At 35.9% G+C, this 15,250-nt stretch overlaps 1 protein-coding gene across 4 annotated transcripts in view; it reads right to left on the reverse strand.

The window, feature by feature from the left end:
- LOC132315733 (nuclear pore complex protein GP210) overlaps positions 1 to 15,250 on the reverse strand; it is a 34,836-nt gene that overhangs the window by 1,676 nt on the left and 17,910 nt on the right. The window contains exons 19-33 of one of the 4 annotated variants that reach the window (XM_059814113.1): positions 15,116 to 15,235; positions 14,722 to 14,841; positions 14,073 to 14,228; positions 13,892 to 13,954; positions 13,671 to 13,804; positions 11,797 to 12,211; positions 6,388 to 6,490; positions 6,190 to 6,302; positions 5,886 to 5,957; positions 4,759 to 4,834; positions 3,710 to 3,817; positions 3,415 to 3,556; positions 1,132 to 1,197; positions 819 to 978; positions 520 to 586 (exon numbers count right to left, since the gene is read on the reverse strand). In XM_059814113.1, coding sequence (XP_059670096.1) covers positions 520 to 586; positions 819 to 978; positions 1,132 to 1,197; positions 3,415 to 3,556; positions 3,710 to 3,817; positions 4,759 to 4,834; positions 5,886 to 5,957; positions 6,190 to 6,302; positions 6,388 to 6,490; positions 11,797 to 12,211; positions 13,671 to 13,804; positions 13,892 to 13,954; positions 14,073 to 14,228; positions 14,722 to 14,841; positions 15,116 to 15,235 — 1,915 coding nt within the window. Of the gene's footprint in view, positions 1 to 519; positions 587 to 818; positions 1,036 to 1,119; positions 1,278 to 3,414; positions 3,557 to 3,709; positions 3,818 to 4,758; positions 4,835 to 5,193; positions 5,521 to 5,885; positions 5,958 to 6,189; positions 6,303 to 6,387; positions 6,491 to 11,796; positions 12,212 to 13,670; positions 13,805 to 13,891; positions 13,955 to 14,072; positions 14,229 to 14,721; positions 14,842 to 15,115; positions 15,236 to 15,250 lie in introns of those variants that run through there. The other 3 variants (XM_059814112.1, XM_059814114.1, XM_059814115.1) reach the window with 3 other exon arrangements.

The following is a 15,250-nucleotide window of genomic DNA, read 5'->3' on the forward strand; positions in this document are numbered from 1 at the left end:
CAAATATTCATCAGTGTTATGATAGCTGCTGCATGCAGAGAGTACAGTAGAGATGGTGACAGTGTGGGTTATGGTGTGTACATGCAGTATGGGTAAAGATTGCAATGATGTTGCAGAAGAAGAAGAGCATTGAGGAGTGTGCACACATGGTGACAAGGTGGTAACAAAAGATAACAATGTATAACATACATCATTATTGTTCCAGCAACAAGAATATGAAAAATATATGCCGGTGTTCCTATAAAAAGTAAAAATAGCTTTTAGATTTGTGGTATTACTAAGCCAAGCCTAATAAAAGAAGCCTCAGAACTGCTTGGCTCTTACCAATGGTTGCAAAAAAAAGTCAAATGAGAAAGCTAATTGGTTTGGGCACATTTTTAAGTTGGAAACTTAATGGTGAGGAAACTGAATGCACCAACCTTGTTTTCCTCTATCTTCCAAGAGGTGTACCATAAGTACATGTTAACGCATGCACAATGCCTACCAAAATAATGGAAAGGAAAAGATCCAGTCACTTACCAGTGTTGCCAACAATGGTGATGATACTCTTGTTAGACTCTGGAGTTAGATTTAACTGCAATAGATTCTAGAACAAGAAATAAATTACAACCTTATAATCTGTTTAGAATATTTCTAATTCAAATATTAAATAGTATTCAGATGAGACTTCAGTCTGTTGGATTGTTTTTCAATTCTAATAGTTAAAAAAAGTGCCTAAAAATCTCATATTGATACAAATGCTAAAGAGAGTAAATTTTGTCTATATCCACTGGACAAATAAGTAGCCACAGTAAATATGCATGCTGCTATTATAATACCTTGTCCATACCCAGAATGGAAAAACCTCCAATAAAAAGAGCAGATGCACATCCAGATATGTGGCTGGCTTCTCTCAGTGAAGCATTGACAGAAATAGATATAGCCTGTCCCATGCTTTCCGACTTGGGAATGGAACGTACCAAGTGCTCCGGAGAGTAGGGGAAGAAGATGCAATATGAATTTTCTGTGTCAAGATCCCTCCATGGTTTTGCATACCTACAGCTCACAAAAGTGGAAGATATTATAGCAGGATGAAAGCAGAGAATAGTTGTTTTATGGCAAAGTAAGTAAGAAACATACCCAACAAAAGGAGGGTCCACCTTACAGTCAAACAGGATTTCCATGTTCCCAGGAGCTTCATACTTGTGGTAGTCATCACTTTTTCAATAAAACAAATAGGTCGATTACATAAACAAAATGCCTAGTAGTTCATCACTTAAACATTACCCCCAAAATGCCTATTCAACAAAAAAGAAATGCAGCAATTTAAACGAAGTAAAAAAAAGGGGAAACTCACACAAAATTTCATCTCAACATAAATCATACCAGGGAAAGAGGAAATAAAAAAAAAAAATTACGTAGGGTTCATTTGGATAAATGAATGGATTGAAAATAAGGGATTTGGGTTTATATAAAAGGTTGACTATTGAAGTTGGATCTGAAATTCAAGGCAATGTTAGATTAGAGGTATAAGAGAAGTATATTATTAAAATCATTGTACTATGGACCCAGCAGGTATGGATTCTAAAAGATCTTTGCACCTAGTTATTTGAAATCCACATATATAATTCGTAAAATTCATCAAGTTGCATCTCTTATTAGATGAATTAACTTAAATCCATTTATTTTAAATCCATCAATCCAAATGGAACCTTAATTTACAGTTTTAGTAAATAATATATATATTATTAGTGACTTGCTATCAAATGCACAGAAGTTACATTAGATTATGAATAATGTATCAAATAATCTGGTGAAGATGATTGATGGAGCCCAAATTTGTCAAGATATAATTAGATATATTGAGGCCATCTACAGAAATGAGAAAAATTGTAACTGAGAATAATCCTGAATATCATAAGAAATAAATGAGACTGAAAAATATAATGTCAATAGGCCACGCATGCAATTTATATGCAATATTCACTCTGCAAGCACATAGAAGTGCAGATTTTAAGGCCCAACAAGCACTATGCAATTGCTTAGGTCGGTTTTGGTGATGGAGATAGATTAAATTGCCCAATGAGCCGCAACATCTCAATAAGATGTACTTTGTTTAAGAGGATGGGAACTATTTCTAATAGATAGATATTTCAAATTATTTCTTTCTAAGATTATTAAGGGTTACTGCTTAGCGCAATGGTAAAATCTCAGGCTGACAAGAGTGAGGACACAGGCTCAAGTTTGAGAGCAGCCACTTTGTGCAAAATAATGCCAAAGCTCAGTTTGTTTCCAGTCTTTCCAACCTCGCACTCTGCGTAGGAGGACCAGTACTGGGTAATGGACTTATATTCCTTTTGGAGATTATTTTTGTGCCTGTTGACAAGAAACCAGAGTACTTATGCCCGCAGCCAAGTTTAAGTCTTTTGAATTCATAAAAACATTCAAGAACATTCGGAAAGAAGTAAAACAGAAAACACATATTCAAACTACAAAGAACCAAAATATGCAGCTTTAGTATTTAAGTCAGTAATAAGTATAACAAAAGCTTTCTATATGTTCCACTACAAAAGATACTATATTTATCTTTTGCACTATAGCATCAGATTCGATATTACATTATCCCTATTACACTGTCTGTAACTCTTATACAAACCTAAATACTCTTTTTCCATTTACCAGCAACTTTCCATTTTGGTCGATTATTCATTCAAATGACCAAAGATGATGCTTCTGAAAAAATCGACTGATAAAGTGAATTCCTGTTCTCTTCCGAGCACCGTGCCTCTAGCTCTACCCTGCCCTATTATTCTGTCAGACTGTCATGATGCATTTGTTATGTATAAGACCATGCTGTGTCATCCAATATGTTTTACACATTGTCCAACAAATTCATTACCATATTTGTGCATTGGAATATAATTTCTTAATGGAACATGGAATATCTTAGTTTAAACTATGGACATAAGGAAAACAACTTCTACTCTCAAGAACAACAATACCTCAAAAAGGTTTACGCATAAGTAACTCTATAACAAGAATTGGGACTTCCAAACCTAATCAAAACAATGGTCAAAGCTATAGATGATTTTATGAGCATATTAAACTCACATGTAGGCAACTATATTCATGAAATTAAAACATATGGCATGTTGCATTGTATTCTAAACCAATCATTATGATGGAAGAAGCATTCAAAGAAAAAGTTAACTCCAAACATGGTAAAAAGTTAAACAACTCTCCAAGAAGAGCCTGCACTTTAAATAATAGCAGATCATCAAGTATACTAAAACCTGAAGTTCAATTGCTATACCCATCAACTTCTTTGACCAAAAAGCAAGCAAAAGTCCACAAAAACATTTATAGTTTCAGCAGTGGGCAGAAAAGATTTTCTCAATTATAGTTTCCATCAGTATAAAAAGGCTAATTACAAACCTGAACTTTACAGGGAAGCCATATCCTTTTACTGGGAATGGAACATTTGTTAAAGTCTCCTTTGGAGCATCAACCAACACAATATTCCCGTTTGACACTGTAACCTCTGTTTGAAGTTTTAAATCTGAACCTTCAAAGATTACTGTTCACGGGAAACAAGATCAAGATAAGGAAAATCAGGACCATCATATTTAAATCACACAAATCATACTAAAAATAGTGTTACAAAATTACATTGCACAAGATCCCCAAAAAATCTAAATTTAGCACAGGGAAAGATATTAGCACTCGTTACCTTGAGTAGTACCTTCCCCAACGGCTTTAGCTTTTCCCGATAGCATGTCTAGTAATATGATGCTTTCATTGGCACTCAACCACTGGCCAAATACTTGATCCTTTAATCCTACCATAGAAAGGGAAGGCAAACAAATTATCACTTCATTTCTTGATATACTTTGTCCTTAAAAACATAGAAAATCAAAGTTCAAAGTCATTGATCAAATTCATAATAAGAAGATCTGTGTATCATGCAATTGATATAGTTTCTTAACCATGAGAAATATGTCAAGTTAATAAAAGTGATATCTATATATACTGCATAAAGGATGAGAAACTGCAAACCATACAGGAAACACACCATCTAGCATCATGACATGCGGAAGAGCAACCTACCACATCACGCTGTATTCCTATCACCTGCCAGCACTTTTGCATAAAACATGGCACTCTTGTTTTGAATTAATTTTATTGTAATTTTACAAGCCACGTTTTGGGTAAAAGTTAATATTTCAATATTTTTGGAATTATTCTTGCATTAACCCGATGACTGAACAAATTTAAAATTTTGACATTGACACAAACATTAAGAATTGCATTAATACATGCAAATTCTGTGGTCATGATATTCCTATTAAACCTTGCACATAAGATCCCTGATGTGAATGTGTGTAATTCTGTGAAAGCTTTCAATAATAACAAGCAAGACCACTAGAATTAGTTTTCAGCCAAAATAGTTTAGCTAAAGAAAATTTGAAATCCAGTGCAGTAACCCATAGAGGAGATTTCTCATGGCCTTTGGTTACAAAGATGACAAGGAGGCAAAGATTAGATAAAAGGAACCCTCACAATCAATGTTAGCAGTAACACAAGAATTTTGTCAAAGCTCTCATGACACAAAAAGGAGTTCATATAGTAAAATTACAGATAACTCCCTCCGTCCGAAAGATAAGTGCATTGAAGCTTTTAAAAAAATTGCACATATAGAATATTTCACAAAAAAAACAGCCTCGTAATATGGGTTGTAAACAACTGCAAATTATAGGTATATGTTCATCTTACGCCTACCTTCCATGATGAAATTAAGATGACTTCCGATGTGGACAACTGGATTCTGAGGATATAAACGAGCACCAACTGATATCTGGAGAAATTAACAATTTAGCTGTGATTTGAAATGCAACAATAACTAGATAAAATTTCATAACGGGGTTATGAAGGTCTTAAATAAAAGGTTAAGAAAGGAAGGAATTCGCATAAAAGGCTTACTTTTCCTCTTTGAAGGCTTATCTGAACCCCTTAAGATGAGAAAAACTTGGACTAATGAGAACCTATAAACTAGTTAAAACTGACAAAAACTAACAAAGTAGCCCACATATGGCCAAGCCCACACTTAAGCCCAAAAGTAAAATTATCAATATACTCCCGAGTCCCAAAAAAAAAAACCGAGAAATGAACTAAAAATAATTCAACTTCTAACCATCTAGCAGTGTGATATTTTACTCTTATGAATGTGTCTGCTAAAAACAAAGAGAAGTTAAGCACATGTGGCCATACGACTATACATGCCTGTATGTATAGATAGAGAGAGAGGGAATAGTACTAGAAAGAGAACAATTTAAACTAAAGTTGAAGGTGTCAGAGCTTGACATACATTATTGGACCCACTCCTTCATACCATAAGTTTTGGGGAAATTGGTAGTCCAACGTGTATCAAAGCCTTTGTTCTTTGAGATCCTGGAATCAGGTCTCCGCATCTTCATTCGTTCCCTTTTTATTTCTCTATTCAGTGTGCAAGTTTACACTGTACTGTTTGGTATATCTGCTTACCTATCCACAAGTGAGACGGGGTTGCATGTGAGGAAGTGTATTAGACATTGATGTCCATTGTTAACCCATTCCTTGATAACTTAAGTTTCAAGCAATTGGTAATCTTACAGAATTCACTAAATGCTTTAATTAAATTTGAGAATAAAATTGATTCATAGAGGTCAACCATCTTCAGGGAATAAGCCTGGAAAAGTAAGCCTTTTCAGCAGTTTCAACACACACACACGCACATGCACAAAATAATAATAATAATAATAAATAAATAAAAGCCTATTTTTCAATATCCTATGGAACAATGAGACATATATCAGCCACTGCTTTTGCAGGCCTAATATCTCCAATCTCTGAAAGGGGTAAGTGGGTACCATCATATAGTCCGACTTCTGCAGATTACTGTTGAATGATATTTGCAGGAGAGCTCTACCATGGCGCATTGCCTTCAATCAGGAAAAAGAATGTGCAGATGTGAGACTTATGCAGTTATGTTATGCCCAGACAGAACTTAAATAGAAACCAAATAACACTATCATGAATATGTTTGAGAATGAGTGAGGGAAGGAATAAAAAATAAATAAATAAATAAAGACCATTACTCATTGTTGGTCCCACTAATTAAGGGAAATTGGTGGATAAGACAAAAATCTACACAATTTATTAAGATCAACAAACCTTGATATGAATAAATCCATTCCCATCGTGTGTGTCATTAATTGAGACAACATCAGGATAGTTAGTTTGAACATCAAAAAGAATTATGTTATGAGCCTCATGGAAAGGGTTCCCTGTTCAAAAGAAATTAACAAAGGAGTTTTAAATCTGGCATATAAGGAGAGATAAGAATGAATAACATTACTTAAAACTAAATACCTAGAACATCACAATAGTTTATGGGAAGATCGAGTTCAGCACCAACGGCAAGATCAACATTGTGAAAGGGAAATTCCTTGGACGTTATTCTAATTTGAGCCACCTGACCAACAAATACAGCACACTAAGTTATAATAACATTATAAAAAAAGCAGACAACATAGAGTTAAATGTCAATATTAGGAAAATAATAAGAGACACAAGGAAAAGTCCAGACAATCATACATGTCCATGCTACATGTATATCTAGCTGCAGGCATAAAGTATGGGCAAAAATACACATAGATACTCGAGAATTTCAGTGGTTACTGTCGACTAGCTCAAGCCAACTAAACTGAATATTTATTTCTTCTTATTTCTTTTATCTAATAGAAGAAGTTATTTCATTTTTTACTGCAAAAACAATGTACTGAGTGTTTAAAAAAAAGGGGGGGAACGTATTCTGTATTACATATAACTGTAATGCAAGAGTCTAACATTGAACTAGCCCAGTAAGATGGCATCAGAATATATTGAAAAATGGGAAATGAATTATTTTGTAGTATGAAACAACAATTTCCACCGTGACGAGGTTTATGCATAAACATTGGTTGTAATGTTCATCATTAGTTAAGAGTTAAGGTATTCAAGTCAAGACTTGATAGCTAAGGTAGAAAGCAATAAGCAAAAAGTCTCACTGCATTCCTTACTCTCATAACTCTCTTTCTTTTTTATATCATCTCTAATCTGTTATAGGAGAGCCGGGGATCCCCCTCTCCATCATATTAGTGGAGCCCGAGCAGGGGCGGAGCCAGGATTTTAATTTAGAGGGGGCACAGTGTAAAAAAAAAAAAAAAAATTACATACTATATACATCATTCTTAAGTGCAAAAAGAAGAATGTTAAGAAGTAGGGGGCCAAAAAAAATTAATAAGAAGAGAAGAAAAAGGGAAGAAAAATGAGAAATTTGAAAGGAAAAAAAATTAGAGTTTGAGTAAAGAAGGAAAATTTTACTCTTTTTTTTTTTTAAGGAAATCAAAAGAATATTAAGAGTAAAAGAAAAAGGAACGAAAAATTTGAAAGACAATTTTAGAAATTTAAAATTTAGGGGGGGCATTATTTAGAAATTTCCTTATAAATGTACAAATTAAAATTACTATATTTTATAGTGGGCGGGGCTAGGCTAGGAGGGGCATGTGCCCCCTCTGGGCACACACTGACTCCGCCCCTGAGCCCAAGCGTTGTTAACAATGGCTTCAAAAAATAGAAATGTTCTTTACTAGCTAAGGTGGAAAGCAAAAACTCCTTCCCTTACACTCAAAAGTCACACTTTATTTTTCTTATCTACTCTAATCTGTTTTAGAAGGTTGGGATCCCCCTCTCTCATCTTATGAGGGGAGCCCGAGATTTGTTAACAATGGCTTCCAAAACCAAAAAATGTTCCTTACTAGCTAAGGTACAATGTACTGGGTGTTTGACAAAAAGGGAATGTGTTCTGTATTATGTATAACTGTAATGCAAGAGTCTAACATTGAACTAGCCCAGTAAGATGGCATCAGAATATATTGAAATATGGGATATGATGAATTATTTTATAATATGTAACAATATTTTCCATCGTGACGAGGTTTATGCATAAACACTGCTTGTAATGTTCATTGTTCTTGTTTGTGATGGAGGCCCTTAGTAGATTGATAAGAAGGGCTACCAAGTTGGGTCTTTTGAGAGGCTTTCGGGTGGGCAGGGAGGCAGATTCTCAGTTGGAAATCTCTCATTTGATGTTTGCTGATGACACTTTAGTTCTTTGTGATGCGAACGTTTCTCAGATTAGATATTTGAGATGTGTTTTGATTTGGTTCCAAGTTGTTTCTGGCCTTAAAGTGAATGTGGGAAAAAGTGTTTTGGTGCCGGTTGGGGAGGTCCCTGAGATTGAGACTTTTGCTGATATTCTTGGCTGTCGTACTGGTTCATTTCCCATTTCTTACTTAGGATTGCCTCTGGGAGCTCCTTCGAGGTGTGTGGGGATTTGGGATCCAGTGGTGGACAGAATTGAGAGAAGGTTGGCGGGTTGGAAGAAGCAGTATCTCTCCAAGGGCGGTAGGGTCACGCTGATTAAGAGCACCCTCTCTTGTCTTCCCACGTATTTTATCTCTCTTTTCCAGATTCCCTCTTCAGTTGCGGAAAGGATAGAGAGGTTGCAGCGTAATTTTCTGTGGGGAGGTGGAGGTGAAGAGTTTAAGTTTCATTTGGTGAGGTGGGACCAAGTTTGCAGGCCAATTCGCAATGGTGGGTTAGGTCTCCGTAAATTGGTGCCCTTTAATAAGGCCCTCCTTGGGAAATGGTTGTAGAGGTTCGGGGTGGAGAGACATCGGCTTTGGAGGAGGGTTGTGGCATGTCGTTTTGGGGAAATGAGAGGAGGGTGGAGTTCTTTGGAAGTTAGAGATCCTCGGGGGGTGGGGGTTTGGAAATTTATTCGGAAGGGTTGGGATGATTTTTCCAAGCACATTCGGCTTCGTCTCAGAGATGGGAGGAGGATTCGCTTCTGGGAGGATGTGTGGTGTGGAGATTTGCCTCTTGCCCTCGCCTTTCCTCAGCTTTACAGGATTGCTATGGATAAGCAGGCCATGGTGGTTAACTGTTATCATCTTGATAATGCAAGACTGGTTTGGGATGTTCGATTCAGGCGTTCCTTTCAGGATTGGGAGATCGAGGAGGTCATTCGTTTCTTGGAGTTGTTATATCGCCAGAGGATTGTGGAGGAGGATTCAGACTGTTGGTCTTGGACTGCAAACTCTCAGGGGCGCTTTGAGGTGAGGTCTTTCTTCAAGTGCCTCTCTTTTGTTCCTAGAGTTCGTTTCCCTTGGAAGTCTGTTTGGCGATCCAAGGCTCCTCTTAAAGTGGCTTTCTTTGTGTGGACTTCGATCCTGGGTAGGATTTTAACCCAGGATAATCTGAGAAGGAGAAGCCAGGTGGTGGTCAACCGTTGCTCTATGTGTCTTAGTGATGAGGAGTCTGTGAATCACCTTCTTATTCATTGCCCTTTGGCTAGAGAGTGTTGGGTTTTGATGCTTGGCTTATTTGGTGTTTCTTAGGTTATGCCTGGATCTGCTAGAGGGTTGATTGAGGCGTGGAGAGGTTGCCCTGTGGGGGCTCTCAGTCAGGATGCGTGGAGGGCTACGCCGCTTTGTGTGTGGTGGTGTTTATGGCTTGAAAGGAATAGGAGATTCTTTGAAGGAAAGGCTTTGTCGATTTCGGTGCTTAAATTCTCGATTATTTCTACTCTTTTTTGTTGGGTTTCAGGAAGAGATCATTGTTCTTTGGAGGAAGTAGTTGATTTTTTAGCCTCTTTGAAGGCTTGAGGCCTTTGTGGTCTTTTGTATTTGCATGGGTTTCGCTCCCCTTCTGAGCATTTTTTTATAAAATTTTTACTTATCAAAAAAAAAAAAAGAGTTAGGTATCCGAGTCAAGACTTGATACCGCAATTCATTGAAGATCTGCTTTTGTTCGAACACAGTTTTACTATTTATGCGTGGGTGTTTTCCATGCTTAATAGGGTATGAACTTTATGAAGTCTGAGACATCTTAGAAATACCAGTTTGCATCTCCACAGGTGCATGTCCTCCAAAATATTCTAAACTGGAACGGAATTTCATGAGAGACTTCATTGGTGCAATTGCACAGTTGCAGCTTCTAATAACCGATGCATTTTTCTGTGGGTTCAATGTTATTGGCTGGCTACACCACTTCCTACTCCATTCTAATGTCAGGGTTGAGTCGGTTGACCATGCATAATCTTTTTTAATGTCTGTACTCGCCTTACAAACATAATGAGCACTCAATATTGTTGCTGTTGCCAGCACATGTATATAATGAATAACCTCCACTATACGGATAAGCCTCGTTGCTCCTCCACATGAATCTCTGCAAACCACAACGATATTGCTTACAGAGTGTTAACGAAGTTTTATTTCATATTGGTAAGAGATGATTCTAGTTACCATGTAGAAAGCAAGATCCCTCTACAGGCCAAAGGAGAACAGAAAAGATTCCTTTAGCCTAGAACAGCAAGCCACCTAAATGGCAAAGAAGAATGTAAAAGAAGCAACCAGTGATTTACTGGCTCAAGCTGCTATAACATATTGCATCTACTTATTAGAGACTCAAGAGTCCAATTCATACAGATAAAATGATCGAAAAATAAAATTCTTATTTAGCCCTATCAAAGCATAGAGATACCACTTCTTAGGGCTGAAAGCTGCATCTGTACTGACTTTAAAGTAAACCAAATTCAAAACTAGGAATCACATTGAAGAACAGGCTTAACAGAAAGGAACCAGACCTTGAAGGAGGCCAATATATATTCCATTATGATTTATGACATATTTCCAGGAAATGTTGATCCCACCAACTTACCTGTATGAAGTCCCTAAACTGACCCAACCAAGTGGAATACAACTTTTCATCTCTTCCTCAAATTTCTCCAAGCCTGATCCTCTTCCAAACTTTGAAACTATAATTTCTTGACAATAAACTAGCAACTCTCATTTCAAGTTTCCAGAACCTTTCTTTTTCACATGTAACACCAGGAATAAACCCCGTGTAACCCTCCTTTGTTGTCTGTACGATCTTCATTTGTCCACAACATATTTATACTTTTGATAAATCTGTAGAGATATTTTTAAGATCACTCTTACTCCTGTTTCAATATTTTGAATTCTTTCTCTAAGGTTAACAACCAGGTTTTTTTATTAACAGACACTAAACAACATCAAGACAGTCACTTCACAGGAGGGAGGCTTCAATTTAAAAATGAAAACCAATCAGCAAAAATGGAGTTAGAAACCTGACTGAGCCAGCTTATTACAAGTGACCTAAGGTTATAAGTTTATTGCGTAATTTAATATTTAAATCCTTCAACACGCCCCACATGTGGCCTTCTTTTGGTCCAACACGTGTTTCAATAATTGTCAAGGTGTCGGTGGGGTTTGAACTTGAGACCTTTGTCACTGATACCATGTTAACCACCATCTACTCTAAAAGTTTAAGCTATTAAATAGGGTGTGACTTTATTATTTAAATCCTTCAACAATAACTTATAATTTTATAAGAAGATAATACTAATTAATAACAACCATAATTTTATAACGCAATTTGAGCCTATATATATGATCATATTATACAGACAAAATTTTGAAGCATTAAGATGTATCTTAATAACTAAGGTGATCACATTATATCTTGAACATAGATTCCTTTCAATGCTAAATTATTTATCATTAACATTGAACATGAGATTTAATTATCAAATAAGCCACTAAATTCAGTAAAAAGATATTTGGAAGGAAGCGTTCAATTTTGTCAGAATATATAGTTGATTTCATAACAATATTTTACACGATATTGAAACAGGAATAAAGATGACATTTATACCTCCGCAACCCTAACACAAGAAGCAACCTCGATTCTCCCAGTTGACTTATCCTTTGCCTGAATGCATGCAAGATTGTCACTCTCCAATGTTTTTATCCTATCCCCATCAATGGATATAGCATCCTTCTGCACCTCTTCATTCCTTCCACCGCATTCTTTCAGCACAGAATAAGTAATTGTTCCTTTCCGTCTCTGAGTATCCCATTGGCTGATCGAATTAGAAGATGAAGGCAAAAGACTTGATGTGGTATAATGAGAAGGAAGGATCCAGGTCATCGGTGCTCCAAGTGCAAGAGGGAGATCAGAGACCACCCATAAAGATATAGATGCACTGTAAGATGTTGATTGTGAGAATGAACCAGAAGAGAGAAAATCACAAGAGAACGAAACCGCAACATCTGTTCTGCCGGCAGATCTGGCATGAGGTCAATATAACTTGTGAGATTTAACAATATAATATGGCAGATAGGCCAACAAACAAAAGACAATGCTACATACTAAAACATTTCAAATTCTAAAAAGCAGCATCGTAAGATAGGCATTAAGAATTAGACCATCATGCACCTGATCAGATTTTATAGAAAAGCTATAACAGCTGCTAACTAATATAAACAAAAAATTTCAGAATTAGCAATGTAGTTAAAAAATAAATAAATAAAAAAAAATTGTAATTTCACACACACACACACACAATCAATCTTACCCCTAAGAACATAATTTCACCCCAAAAATGTATACTGAGACGCTTGGATATGTTGAGAAAGTTGCGAGTTATGCTGCACGAACATGAACTTGGGAATAAATGCAAGAATACAACACAATTACTTTCATTATACCTCATTTCTTCTTTAATATATGGACTAAGTACCTAAGACTTGTTTTATGTTTTTTCACCTGACAACTATACACTAATGCCCTTCCATAAATGTAAATTCAGAGTTCAAAGCATGCTGAACACTTGAATTGAAGCATCCCAGATGTGAAAATGTGTGTTCTAAATTAAAGAGTTTTTATAAAAATTAATAAATAAATATGTCCAGGTAGTATTAGAAATATATTCCACTAGAACTAGTTATATCAGTATCCAATGCAGATGTGAATCCACAGTAGTTTTGTAGTCAAGAGCTGGTTTACACCCCCATCCCCAACCCAGGTAAACTGAGAAGGATTGAGACAGATCAGGAAAAGGTATTTCTTGGTGACTGAAAAGTTGGGAAGAACAAATTGTATAGTTAAATATAACAAATCACTGAAATGAATAAAGTGATTGATAATAGATGAACAGTAGAAGATCACAAACTGGCAATCCCAAACAAAAGTCTAGTTTAATTTAAAGGTGTCTAAAATTCTTAAATTCAAGAAATAGAAGTGCTTTAAGGTATAAATCTGATCCAAAGAAAAAGAAGTATGCATTCAGAGTAATCCAAACAAAACTATACTTTCACAATTGATTTTTGGTGGTCACAAATGCCTCAGAGAGAGACCAATGCACCCATCAGTGTGGGAAAATATAATCTTGTTGACTTTAAGAGATAATCAAATCAAGAGTAAAGTATAAGAAGAAGAAGAAAAAAAGAAGAAAGAGGATGAGAGAAAAAGAGAGAAAGATGGGGATAGAGAGAAAGAATGTAAGTATACTTTCATCCTTCCACCACATTCTATTTATACTAACAAGTTTCAGAAATTAGCCCCAATTTTATATAAGTTATAACAAATAATCCCGACAACAAATCTGTGGTGTGAGAAAACTTGCTTTCTCAGTTCTGATGACTTGTACTCCATACAAAAAATTAGAAAAGAAAAATGATGCAAACAAAATCCCAAGGAATTAAGTCATGATAATAGAAACACTACCTCAAAAGAACCAAGCATACCTTCCATAAAACACTTCAACAAAACCAATGTTTTTCTCATCCAGATAGCTGGTAGATTTAATTTTCCTGTGACCAGCAGATGGAACTGCATACTTGTCACCATGTGACTGCGCTGCAACTTGAAAACTCAACACCTAAACAAATGGGATCAGACCCTTTAATGTATATGACACAATTGGAGATATCAAGCAGTAACAACATGAAAGAGCACAGAACCTGACCTTTTCATCTTCTATAGTCCAGTTGTAATTTTTGCAGAGCTCATAAAAGGAAAACAAATTACCCTACACATTCCCATACTTGATCAACTTTCTACACAAGATAGGAGAGAAATGCATACCTATATATAGAGAGAGAAAGAGAGACAGAGACAGAGACAGAGAAAGTTTAAAAAGTTCTTGCCTCAGAAAAAGAAGGATATATTGGCATCTCACGACCAACAGCAAGCTGGTCACTCTGTGTGTTCAATATCACAGAAGAAGGGATGCCAACCTTAACTCTGCCATATGCCTGACAAACGATGGTATCTCCACTTCCATAAACAGTGGCAACTAGAGTCTGATCACGGAAAACAGAAGGCATAGGATTAAGCAATCTTATTTTAAATTTAAAATTCAACCCCATTTTAAATCTTACATTTAACTCATTACACGACAAAAAGGTATCATTTGAAGAGCTAAAATAACCCCTGTAAAATCAACAACTGGTATTGCTACCACAACACAAAAATCAGAGTGACAGAGAGAATCAATAGTAAATAATAATTGAAACCCGAAAATACAATTAAATGATTTACAAAGCATCTTAACAAACTAATGACCAAGCAGCCCTACTGCAGAAGTCAATATGTATCCATCCAGGCACAAGGACAATAGACACAAGGTCTCCACTCTGGAGAACCCACCTGAACTAGAAATTGATTTACAGGATAAAATTAAAAATTATTTTCAATTAATCCAAAACAATTTGTATGTGTGAACACTGAACTCTGACACAAAATTACGAACAAATTGATGCCATATAAGCATCACCGTTAGGCATAAAATCTTACAGTGTTTCCCAGTGAAACTGCAGATAGTCGTCCTGAAGACTTGTGGATGGTTGCAGTGCTGTCATCCATACTGGCAAACACAACATGTGCACCAATAGTTGGGCCTCCTCTCATTGTAAGCTAAAAAAAAATATCAGATCTTATTAAATCAATTCATTCATGAAAAAACAATGTCAAAAATTTTTATATTAAAAAGTAATAGGCTTACTAAAGAATGACTAGAATTATCAGTGTTAGCAGATTCAAAATGGAAAATAAAATTATAAAAATTAGTTTAGGACCAACTTTAAGAGTTCTGTCCCTCCCCCCTCCTTATCCATTTCAAACACTTTATCCCTGATTCAAAGCTGTATTTGAAAGATCAAAAAAATAAGTAAAATATTATGGAACATACCACATAAGATGCACCTGGTACAAGGAAAATATCATCAGGATACATTCTTGGTGGTGCATAGACCTCCACCTTAATTGGTTGACTCAATATTTCATGTCCAGATTGCTCTTGAGCACTGACCTGAATTTCCAAATC

The sequence above is a fragment of the Cornus florida genome, unplaced genomic scaffold, assembly GCF_030987335.1.
Source record: "Cornus florida cultivar Cherokee Brave unplaced genomic scaffold, ASM3098733v1 CherokeeBrave_3.0.0_Hap2_Chr07, whole genome shotgun sequence".
Classification (NCBI taxonomy): Eukaryota; Viridiplantae; Streptophyta; class Magnoliopsida; order Cornales; family Cornaceae; genus Cornus; species Cornus florida.